Source organism: Alosa sapidissima, chromosome 4 (genome assembly GCF_018492685.1).
Source record: "Alosa sapidissima isolate fAloSap1 chromosome 4, fAloSap1.pri, whole genome shotgun sequence".
In the NCBI taxonomy this organism is placed as follows: domain Eukaryota; kingdom Metazoa; phylum Chordata; class Actinopteri; order Clupeiformes; family Clupeidae; genus Alosa; species Alosa sapidissima.
This window is the reverse complement of record NC_055960.1, coordinates 39,866,809-39,879,473: the sequence shown is the minus strand read 5'-3', so window position 1 is coordinate 39,879,473 and position 12,665 is coordinate 39,866,809. Positions and strand designations below refer to the sequence as shown.

The window sequence follows — 12,665 nt, the reverse complement described above, 5'->3', positions numbered from 1 at the left end:
TAACGTGGTGGAGCCTTTGTCTAATGCCACTGGGTATGTTAGACGAGGTCGAAGTGCTCATAGGACAGTTAGGGGGGAATGTAGAGGCAGTGTGGGGAGTCGCAATGAGAATGAGAGTAGGCCTAGTCCGAGCTGCGCGAATTCTCTCCACTCGACGCGAGCGCGAGGCAGATCTGGCCATGCTGCTCGCAACAGGAGCAGAGGTGGTGACACGGGGCAGGAGAGCCATTAGGCCATGCATAGTCTATCACAAGATGATTGGAATGCCGGCCCTGTATGGATAGGATATGGTAGTGATGGGGACGAGACCGCCTATGCCGAGTCCGAGTCAAGACCGAGTCTTTGAAGGGTCGAGACCGAGTCGAGACCGAGTCTGTTGGTTTTCAAATACAGTCGAGTCCGAGTCAAGACCGAGTCTTTGAGGAAGCAAGTCCGAGTCGAGACCGAGTCCTTTAGGAGTCGAGACCGAGTCGAGACCAAGACCATAAAAAAATTTCAGTTTTAATATTCATAATTTAATATCACCCCAGTTAATAATCAACAGTTAGGCCTACAGACTAAGCTAGATTGGGAATTATTTAGAGAAGCAGTCTTAACGTCTTAATATGGACTATGCTGACCTACAGACACTCACCGGCAGCAGAGCCATAGAAATAAACGGCTCTGACGGCAGTATCTTTGCAGTGCACCATGGGATGTCATTTTTAAATAATGCCGGTCAACATTGCATTTTATTATTATTGTTGTTATGTGTTGTCTGTTTTTTTATATGAACATAAAAAATGCGTTGGTCTCGAGGACTCGGTCTGAAATTACGAGTCCTTCTCCTCCCACTGTGGTCCGAGACCGAGTCAAGACCGAGTCTTTGAAGGAACGAGTCCGAAACGAGACAGAGAAAGCAGAAATTGGTCTCGAGACTGGACTCGAGTACTACATCACTAGGATATGGATATGGATAGTCATTATCTCTACAGCAAAAGGCCTGCTACATAAAAAAAAAATATTTTTCAATTATTAGTAATAATTTACACTGTTGATTATCTATTTCCCTGACCATTTAGGACATATATGTGATCTTTTTTGTGTGTTCATGTCCTTGTGATGTGTGTGTCTTTGTCAGCTAAGAAAAAAACAACAAAAAAAAACATCAACAAAAACAACAAAAAGAAAACAAATACTAACATTGTCTCTTGTCTTGTCTCGTCACCTCACTCCTGATCTGTGCCTTGCCATGGCAAGTGAGCTTTTGAACTAAACAGGTCTTGTCTACTTGTGTTTGTGTGTCATCTGAGTAATATATATGTGCCCCATACATGGAATCAGAGTGCCTACTGTATGTAGTAAATGGAAAATCTCTACAGTCGCAGAACTGTGGCCGCTCGGTCAGGTAATCTGTGATCCAGGTTACCAGGTGAGCGTCCACACCCATCTGCAAGAGCTTGTCTCCCAATCTGAGGGGCTGGATGGTGTTAAAAGCACTTGAGAAATCAAAGAACATGATTGTCACAGCACTTTTCCCCTTGTCTAGGTGGGAATGTGTCCTGTGTAGAAGATAAGTGATGGCATCGTCCACGCCCACTTTCTCCTGGTATGCAAACTGTAACGGGTCTAGTGCATGGCGTACCTGGGGTCTGAGCATACCTAAGACCAGCCGCTCCATTGTCTTCATCACATGTGATGCAAGAGCGACAGGTCTGTAGTCATTAAACTCACTAGGGTGTGGCTTCTTAGGGACAGGGGTAAGACATGATGTCTTCCACAATGTTGGAACTTGTCCAAGGCGTAGGCTCAAATTGAAGATGTGCTTCAGTGGCTCCCCCAGTTCAGCAGCACAGGCCTTGAGTAGCCTTGGACACAGTCTGTCAGGCCCCGCTGCTTACAGGAAAGCAGCGTACAGTTCTGGTGGGAACAACAATGTCAGAAGTTCAGGTAGTCAGTTGTGCACTGTGTGACCTCCTCTAAGTCCTCTCCATTCTGTGTGTTCTGGACTGCAGGTAACTTGTTAAGCCAGTGGTTCTCAAACTTTTATTTCATTCCCCACTTTGATCAAGGGGCATGACTGATGATAGTGGCGATAACGTGTTATCCCAAGGCCTTTGCAAGTCAGCATCTCCGACGGTAGTCTACCCTATTAAAAATATTTTGAAAAGTTGTCGATGTCCCAAACGGAGAGCCATACTTTATTGTTTTTAACAATCTCTATGCTACTCACCAAAATGTAGGCATGGGAACATGATGAAGTAGGCTATCCAACTGTCGTGTGTTAAATTATTGTGATTACGAGCCAGTGGTTTTTAAACATAATGCGTGACTCGGACATCTAACTAAATGCAACAGGCTCATATTGTCCTCGCATTCGCAAAATGACTTCATACTAAGCAAAACCAGCTGAATTACCATCATAAGCTGGGAAAACCAGCTGAAGGTATGTTTTCGCAAGAGTTTTGCTGGTCTAGCAGGTCAACCATCTTAGGATGGTCAAACAAGCTGGTTAACAAGCTGGTCAACCAGCAAATCACCTTTAGCCCAAAACCCCATAGGTGCTACTGTGTGTCACTAACACAGAGGCTAAACCCCATGGATGTTACTGTGTGTCACTAGCACGGAGGCTAAACCAGGGGGTCAGGATTTGGAGGGTTAGCTTCAGCCAATTAGCATCGCATTTGGCCGCCGACATTTTTTAAAAAATGGCGTTACATGGTTGCAATTTCCGGCACCAGTTTTTACATGCTGATTGATAGATGACAGCTCATGTACGAATGTAGTGTTAGGCATGATAAATAAAATAAAACGACTGCCTTATCGTTGCTTCCAGTAGCAGCATCTGGAATTCCTGCATTTCCACGGAATTATTTTTGGAATCTGATCCCTTATCATACCTGTTCATTCGTACTCGTCGCTCGACTTATCGTGACCCAGCCGTGGCCCACTGGTTAGCACTCTGGACTTGTAACCGGAGGGTTGCCGGTTCGACCCCCGACCAGTGGGCCGCGGCTGAAGTGCCCTTGAGCAAGGCACCTAACCCCTCACTGTTCCCCGAGCGCCGCCGTTGAAGCAGGCAGCTCACTGCGCCGGGATTAGTGTGTGCTTCACCTCACTGTGTGTTCACTGTGTGCTGTTTGTGTTTCACTAATTCACCAAATTTCCCTCACGGCATAAAAAAAGTATATATACTTATACTTATTCTTATACTAAATTCAAGATGGCGGTGAACAGTAAACTTCCTGAAGGTACTGTCTGTATAAATCGTCTTGTAAATAAACTACCAGTGTTTTTTCAAAGTTCTCAATGTCTCGTTTTCAATGTCAGGGCCCTCGGAAGTCTACCAATAAAGTGTGGAGCTACTTTGAGCCTCGTAAATGGTGTAAAACAGTGATTTATTTGCATGGCTAGGCCGATGCCCGAGGCACCCCCTTTGAAAACCTTTTGGTAGCATGGGCTAACTAGCGCCAGATTTCAGAGTGCAGGGGACAAGCCGAAATGAGCTATGAGACAAAAGTTCACACTCGGTATCATGTTTCAACACACTTTAGGTCAATATCACACCGAACTTCTCCTTTAACCCTCTAGGCGCCACTGTCGAGTTTACTCGACAAGATGCGGTACTGAATAAAACGGCCGATTTAGTCAAATAGGGTGTCATATTTCGTTCGACATCCACTCCACTAGGTGGCAAACATGTCATACGTCATCCCCGAGTCCGAAAAAGGTCATGGTTTAAACAAAACTTTTGAGCTACAGCGCACTGAATCAGTGTGTGCAATACCGGAGCTAGTGTGCGTGTGAGCCACTTAGTCAGAGCGATATTGTCAACGTTAGCGAGTATTTGCATTAGATTATCGTCTAATGGCATCAAAAAAGTTTACCTGAAATGAAGTGTTGGGTCTTCTATTCGCGGACCCTGATTCTGAAGGGGAATATCTGCCTTCAGGAAATGACGGTGATTCGTTTAGTGAGGCTTCAGATGCGTCCCTGCCTTCAATGATGCAGCTGGACAAAGTGAGAGTTTACTCCATAGTTTAGCTTACACCAAGCACAAACGTTGAATCATTTGCCCAATGTCACTGGTGGGAATAATGTTTCACGGGTTCGGAGCGTTCATCAGGAAGTTAGCAGGGTGTTAGTGGTGTGGCGAACAAGGCTGGAGGTAGCCTAATAGCGCTAGCTTCTGTCTTTTGCCTCTCCACAATCGCGACGACAGTAACGTGGTGGAGCCTTTGTCTAATGCGACTGGGTATGTTAGACGAGGTCGAAGTGCTCATAGGAGAGTTAGGGGGGAACGTAGTGGCAGTGTGGGGAGTCGCAATGAGAATGACAGTAGGCCTAGTCCGACCTGCGCAAATTCTCTCCACTCGGCGCGCGCGAGGCTGGCCATGCTGCTCGCATGGTGGAGGTGGTGACACGCTCTCTCCCTCTCCCTCTCCCACACACACACACACACATTAGGTCATGCATAGTCTATCACAAGATGATGGGAATGCCGGCCCTGTATGGATAGGGAGTCATTATCTCTACAGCAAAAGGCCTGCTACATAAAAAAAAAAAATGTCAGCCATTTATTAGTAATGATTTACACTGTTGATTTGCTATCTATTTACCTGATCATTTAGGACATACACTATGTGTTCCTTTTTGTGTGTTCATGTCCTTGTGATGTGTGTGTCTTTGTCAGCTAAGAAAAAAAACAACAAAAAGAAAAAAAATACTAACATTGTCTCTTGTCTTGTCTCGTCATCTCAGTCCTGATCTGTGCCTTGCCGTGGCAAATGAGCTTTTGAACTAAACAGGTCTTGTCTACTTGTGTTTGTGTGTCATCTGAATAATCTATATGTGCCCCATACATGGAATCAGAGTGCCTACTGTATGTAGTAAATGGAAAATCTCTACAGCAAAAGGCCAGTCTACCGCTACATGCATTTGGTTTGTTTCGGCCATTTATTAGTAATGATTTACACAGTTTGTTCACTACTTACTATTTACCTGAGCATTCAGTATTGTGCAATATAGCATACAGAAGGTGAGGGACATTTTGGGGGGAAAGAAGTGGTGCATTTTATCATTCAAACATGCGACTTTTCATGAAAATTCTATAATCCAAGATGGCCGCCACCATATGACGTCATAATATGCAAATTAGATATAAACATTTAATCTCTACATAAACTTTGGGTCATCCTTAATATTTCTCTAATTTACAGAAAGTCTCTATCTCTTATCACTTTTAAGATATAGCCTTTTGAAATGAAGATGTCAAAATTGATTGTTTCGGAAAAAAACCTCTGGCGCCTAAAGGGTTAAGGCGTCAGGAGGTTTAAGTCTTTACTGCACTGCTACTGTACCTGTTAGCTTTTTCAGCCGTCTGCTGAAAAGAAACAGCTAGAAACCAGTTTATGCTGGTAGCTGGTTTTAGCTGGTGTTTACTGGTTTTCTTCCAGCTCTTGCTGGTTTTTGCTGGTGTAGCTGGTTGGGCCACCAGGTGGGCATGCTGAGCAACATCTGAGGAAGCTGGTCATAAGCTGGTATAAGATGGTCATGCTGGTGACCAGCCTGCCAAGCTTGACATTGTTGATATAAGATGGTCATGCTGGTTTTCTAGAATGACCAACATAAGCTGGCATGGCCAGTTAAACCAGCAATGTAAGACCAGCAACACCAGCTAAAATGACCAGCTCAAGGCGGTATGACAAGCAAAACAAGCTGAATTACCATCGTAAACTGGGTAAACCAGGTATGTTTTTCGCAAGAGTTTTGCTGGTCTAGCTGGTCAACCATCATAGGGTGGTCAAACAAGCTTGTTAACACCTTAAGCTGGTCAGGCTGTTTTTTTCAGATGGAACATTAGACAGGTCAACATTCACTTTCCTCTACTTTCTACTGTAAGATACACAAACCAATGGAAGCATAGTTCAGAGTGGTGAGGTGTGATGTTAGCCGGGTGTTAACCTGACCTGTTCAAAGTGAAAGAGAAATATCACTGTCAACAACAACAACAGATGCATTACCTTCCACTTAGCTTTGGCGAAATTCTTCTCTATCTGAGCACACACACCATCCTTGATGTTCTTATCGGAGGCAGCATTTCCAGAGATCCTGGGAAGACAAGGAGAAGTGTGACCTATGTGAGGGTTCAGAAGTGTGACCTATGTGAGTGCTCAGGAGAAGTGTGACCTATGTGAGTGTTCAGAAGTGTGACCTATGTGAGGGTTCAGAAGTGTGAAGTGTGACCTATGTGAGGGTTCAGAAGTGTGACCTATGTGAGTGCTCAGGAGAAGTGTGACCTATGTGAGTGTTCAGAAGTGTGACCTATGTGAGTGCTCAGGAGAAGTGTGACCTATGTGAGTGCTCAGGAGAAGTGTGACCTATGTGAGTGTTCAGGAGAAGTGTGACCTATGTGAATGCTCAGGAGAAGTGTGACCTATGTGAGTGTTCAGAAGTGTGACCTATGTGAGTGCTCAGGAGAAGTATGACCTATGTGAGTGTTCAGAAGTGTGACCTATGTGAGTGCTCAGGAGAAGTGTGACCTATGTGAGTGCTCAGGAGAAGTGTGACCTATGTGAGTGTTCAGAAGTGTGACCTATGTGAGTGCTCAGAAGTGTGACCTATGTGAGGGTTCAGAAGCTGCATGGCCGTCAAAGGGGTCTAGTGGCCGTCACTAGACCCCTTTAATTGGGGCACGTGCCCCAGTATTGAACTGCTGTGCCCCAGTAAATAAGTTAAGGTTTTTAACTAACTCCTATTGCCTCTTTGACAGCAGATGATTATTACAGTTTTTAGATTAGATTAGATTCAACATTGTACGAGCAGAATAAATATGGATATGCAGTATGAACGATATAGACAGATATGTTTATCTTTAATGCTTGTGTCAACTCTGACATTTTTGAAAACAATTAACACAGAAACACTAAACGAAAGCACTCTGGCCAAAATGCCTCATTTGCTTGGAACAGACTCGAACATTTAGAACACTCTTAAACTCTTAAAACATTTAGAACATGCAGCAAAAGCAAATGTTTATAGCTGTCAGCATTGAGCATTGAAAATAAGGGAGACTTCTGGGTGTCTGGGAAAATTGCAACATTCGTCTTTCTGTTGCTATCCCTCTGCTGACTACAAGAATTCAGACAACAAAACTGCTGCACTAACTAAATGAGGTTTGAAGTTAGGTCTAACCTGACTTTACTTCACAGATTGGCATCAAATTGTGCTCTCACAACAACCACAGTGTTATCTTAAATAGGCTAATAACTCTAAGGTCATGTAATAATAATTATATAAGAGTATTAAAATACAGGATATTTTACGGGAAAATATTAAAACAGCCCTGCTGAAAAAAACAGCCTGACCAGCTAAAGGTGGTTTGCTGGTTGACCAGCTTGTTTGACCACCCTATGATGGTTGACCTGTTAGACCAGCAAAACTCTTGCGAAAACATACCTTCAGCTGGTTTTCCCAGCTTATAATGGTAATTCAGCTGGTTTTGCTTGTCGTACCACCTCAAGCTGGTCATTTTAGCTGGTGTTGCTGGTCTATAGTGCTGGTTTAACTGGCCATGCCAGCTTATGTTGGTCATTCTAGCAAACCAGCATGACCAGCTTGACATGCTGGTCACCAGCATGACCATCTTGCACCAGCTGTATCCCACAAGACAGGCTGGTCACACCAGCATGACCAGCTTCCTCAGATGGTCACGCCAGCATATCCAGCTGGTGGCCCAACAAGCTACACCAGCAAAGACCAGCAAGAGCTGGAAGAAAACCAGCAAAGACCAGCTAAAACCAGCTACCAGCATAAGCTGGTTTCTAGCTGTTTTTTTTTCAGCAGGGAGGAAGACAGCGGGAATAAAGTTATAATACGTGAGAAACCCGTGAGAGGGTTGACAGGTATGAAATGTTGCCTTCAGACAACACATCTTGAAGTTAAATCATTGTGTGATTTCAATCAATCATTACACACTGGACTTGCTCTCAAAATGAGGGGTTTTAACCTTCATTTTTGCTATGTCTATGCCATTTCTTTCTCTTTTGCTGTTATCAGAAAAAATATGGAAAGACAAAATGTATTGAAAAATAATGAATTGTATTAATTCCTCCCAAGATATAATAGATATGTAAGACCTACAGTAAGAACATAGACAAGACAAATTGAATTGAAATACAACTTACTACATTTTTCATTGAAGTAGACCTACAGTAAACACCTGGACTTGTCAGCTCTTCTTGTGTGTGTGTGTGTGTGTGTGTGTGTGTGTGTGTAAGAAGGAGAGAGAATAGGATGTCTATGAGAGAGAGTGAGTGAATGTGTGTGTGTATGAGTAAGTGTGTGTGTGTGTGTGTAAGAGAGAGAGGGAGAGAAAATGGATGTGTATGAATGAGAGAGAGAAATAGAGAGTGTGTGTGTGTGTACCATTCATGGTTTACGGCTTCTTGCGCTGTGATCCTGAGGTCCTGGTCCACCTCCATCAGACGAACTACCAGATTCTTAGCTGCAGCAAAACACGCACACACACACACAAGCCCATTACACAACACACACACAAAACAACACACACAATCCCATTACACAACACACACACAAAACTCCATCACACACACACACACACACAATCCCATTACATAACACCAATGTTGTTGTCGTTACAAAGTAACGAGTTACAGTAACGTAACTACTTTTTCGAGTAAAAAGTAGTGTAACGCACTACTACTGAAAATTTGGTAACGTAACGTAGTTCCTTTTTTAAATCGGCACAATGTTACTTTTCCCAGGGACAGATTTGACAGCGACGCTGCTTTCCTAGCTCCACGTGGCAGCCTACGTGATAGAGGCTGGTAGCATGAAGTGCAATCATAGCAAGCGAGACGTAGCCAACGCTAACTTCTGAGGGATGGAGGTATTCACATTACTTCACTTTACTAGAACTCGTTGAAACTAAGGGGAGGAATGTGAGTGTTAGTTGTAGCCTACACTGTGCCCTGATTTTGTCCACTGTCGTTAACTGCCAGCCTATTGATACGATTTGCACTAGCTTTGCACCAAATTTCGGAGGAGCGCCTGTTTAATGAAAGAGTATAAGGCTATAAAACTAGATGTACCGCATAGCGGTACAAAATATGACTGCCGCTCAGTCCTGTACATCCGTTCCGCGAACATAAATCACACTAATCAATTTGTATCCATCTTCTACTCCACCCCCACTCTTGAAACTTTTGTTTATGCTTGTTTGGCATGCCTGTGTGTGCGTGTGCGGCTGCACAGCAAGTAGCCTACTGGCGCTGCGAAGGTGAATAGATTTGTAGCACTAGCCAAAAACTTTGTAGCATTGTTATGAAACCTTTAAAATCTCTAAACAATCACAAGTAGGGCAGTTCATCACAGTTCATCCATTGCAACTGGACTGATGAAAGGTCATGTACACCTGTAGGCTACATTGTTTTTGGGAAAAGCAGAAGGTATCAGTTTTACTTTTATGTATTTATTTATTTATTTATTTACAAACAAAACAATCCAAAGCAATCCAATCCAAAACAAAAAGCTGGTAGCTGGTCTTTGCTGGTTATCTTCCAGCTCTTGCTGGTCTTTGCTGGTGTAGCTGGTTAGGCCACCAGCTGGATATGCTGGCGTGACCATATGAGGAAGCTGGTCATGCTGGTGTGACCAGCCTGTCTTGTGGGATACAGCTGGTGCAAGATGGTCATGCTGGTGACCAGCCTGTCAAGCTGGTCATGCTGGTTTGCTAGAATGACCAACATAAGCTGGCATGGCCAGTTAAACCAGCACTATAGACCAGCAACACCAGCTAAAATTACCAGCTTGAGGTGGTACGACAAGCAAAACCAGCTGAATTACCATCATAAAATGGGTAAACCAGCTGAAGGTATGTTTTCGCAAGAGTTTTGCTGGTCTAGCAGGTCAACCATCATAGGGTGGTCAAACAAGCTGGTTAACAAGCTGGTCAACCAGCAAAACACCTTTAGCTGGTCAGGCTGGTTTTTTCAGCAGGGATATATACTCTTTTGATCTTAAGAGGGAAATTTGGTCTCATTTATCCCAATCCGTGAATTAGTTAAACACACACAGCACACAATGAACACACAGTGAGGTGAAGCACACACTAACCCGGAAAAGTGAGCTGCCTGCTACAGCGATGCTCGGGGAGCAGTAAGGTGTTAGGTGCATGTGGGCATGTGATGTGGGCATGGGAGAGCAGTACTCAACCACTTCCCCCGCCCACATTTTTTCTACTGGGTCGGGGATAGAACCGGCAACCCTTCGGTTACAAGCCCGAAGCCCTAACCAGTAGACCACAGCTGCCCCCAAATAGACAGGCGGACAGACAGAAGGACAAAGGACCCACACACACACACACATACCCTGAGTTATGGACACACAACCTTACACACACTCTTCCTCTTGCTGACCTGAGTCGGAGATGTCGTCCCAGTAAGGAGAATCAAACTCGTAGTCCCCCGCCAGAATCTTCCGGAACAAGTTCTTGTCATGGTTTTCATAATCATCATCATCGCTTTCGTCGTAGAAGGGTGGATTGCCAGACAACCTGTGGAAATCAAATACAGATCATAAACTAGATCATAGTAGATCATAAACTAGATCATAGACTAGATCATAGTTAGGTTACATGGGCTAGGAAATTAAATACAGATCATAAACTAGATCGTAAACTAGATCATAGACTAGATCATAGTAGATCATAAACTAAACCATAAACTAGATCATAGACTAGATCATAGTAGATCATAAACTAAATCATAAACTAAATCATAAACTAGATCATAGACTAGATCATAGTAGATCATAGACTAAATCATAAACTAGATCATACGTGAACACTAATATTCAGACTGTTGACTTTACTCGGAATAACATAATATTGGGTTTTATGTTATCATTGTTAGCATTGTTATCATTGTTAACATTGTTAGCCTCCCTTGCATGACAGCTCTCTATCTTTTCCTTGTGTAAATAAAGCTAATATTATTATTATTAGTAGTAGTAGTAGTAGTATTATTGGCTTTAGGCCACTCAAACGCTCGGCAGCAGCTGTTGGTGTCGCTGTTCTGTAGCTCTTAGAGCCTTTCGGTTTGGAGCCCCTGCTCTGGTGCCTTCTTTGGGACATTTGCTCAAACTGTCCAACTGACCTGTATGACGTATATTTACCCAATCAGCTGTCCAACTGACCTGTATGACGTATATTTACCCAATCAGCGTCTTACTATTTGACATATTTATTTTGGGTACAGTGAAGTTAAGTTGTGTTATCTTATATACATTTGAACAAATTATGTTTTTAAATGGCCAATGGGGGCCCCCTGGCAGGCTGGCACACGTGGGGGCGTCTAAGTGTTGCCTAGTAACGGGGACGCTGGCCAGATGCGCCGCTCCATTTGGCCTATTTTTGTTTGATTATTTTCTAATATTTACATAACTTGATTTACATATTTTTCTGATTTGTATATTTTATTCGTTAACATATCAACTCGTTCGTTGTTTTTGTTGTTTTTGTTGCGTTTTTTTCCCTTTCCATGGTAGTTTGTTGCTTGTTTTTGCCTAAGACGCTGCATCCATTGAAAGACTGTTATCTCCGTAACATTTGCTATCCAACTCATCAGCATATGGACACAGTGGCTGTTTCAGTCGGTTGACTGTCAGTTGGGAGTAGTACTCCTCATTCAATCTATGAACTTCAATGGCTGATGTAGTCGGTAGACTCTCAGCTGAGACATCGGAGGCTGATCTAGTCGGTGGACTGTCAGCTGGCCTAACGCAGAAGGACGCAGCTTGTGCATAGCTCCCGTTGGACTGTGTCAGTTTGAGCATGCCTTGCTGATGTTGGCCCTTCGATACACTGCCCTACAACTTTTGCAGTTGTCATTTATCAACGCGGCTATCAGCGAAAATGTGCTCCACCTCTGCCGGGCGACGGGGATATTGCGCAGGAAACGCTGCGATGGTCTGATAAGCGCGACTTACCAGAGCGTAGGCCAACTGGCTCTGTCATGTCAACTACAAGCCACCTCATCTACCGAAGTTCTGCCCCAGCGATTACAAGTGTAAAGAAAAAGGAATCATCTGCGAAAATGGACATAAACAACAAGACGACACTTTTAAACATGCAGTGCACTAACTCTTGCTGGTGAGCGCTCATCTGATATTGGAGATCGTCTTTTGGGTATGCCTATATTGGACTTGTCACGACATTTTAAGACACGTAAAAGGCTTGGTTTTGTTCACATAAATGCTAAGAGCCTTTTGCCAAAGATGGACATTTTAAAGTTGTGGGTTAATAACTCCAACTCTGACGTCATTGTCATTTCAGAAACTTGGTTGAATACCAATGTTAATTACTCAGATATTTCCCTTTATGGTTACAATATTTGTAGAGCTGATAGAGTTAAACAGGGTGGTGGCGTAGCTATTTATGTTAGAAACAGTTTAAGCTTCTCTATAAGTGTATCACCTCTGTCCTGGGTCAGTTTGATTTATTAGCCATTAACGTAAAACTCGGTGGCTGTTCTCTGGTTATTGTGGGCGTTTACCGACCACCCTCTGCCAATCCTGACGCACTACATAGTCTCTCAGAGCAATTTACTTCTCTAGTTAATTCTGAAGCTGTCATTTTAGGGGACCTTAAAGGAGAATTCCGGTGT

At 43.5% G+C, this 12,665-nt stretch overlaps 1 protein-coding gene across 1 annotated transcript in view; it reads right to left on the bottom strand.

Annotated features, from left to right (window-relative positions):
• LOC121707572 (caM kinase-like vesicle-associated protein) overlaps positions 1–12,665 on the bottom strand; it is an 88,884-nt gene that overhangs the window by 28,374 nt on the left and 47,845 nt on the right. Inside the window, exons 8-10 of the mRNA XM_042090224.1 lie at positions 10,419–10,555; positions 8,407–8,485; positions 6,003–6,090 (exon numbers count right to left, since the gene is read on the bottom strand). Coding sequence (XP_041946158.1) covers positions 6,003–6,090; positions 8,407–8,485; positions 10,419–10,555 — 304 coding nt within the window. The remainder of the gene's footprint in view (positions 1–6,002; positions 6,091–8,406; positions 8,486–10,418; positions 10,556–12,665) is intronic.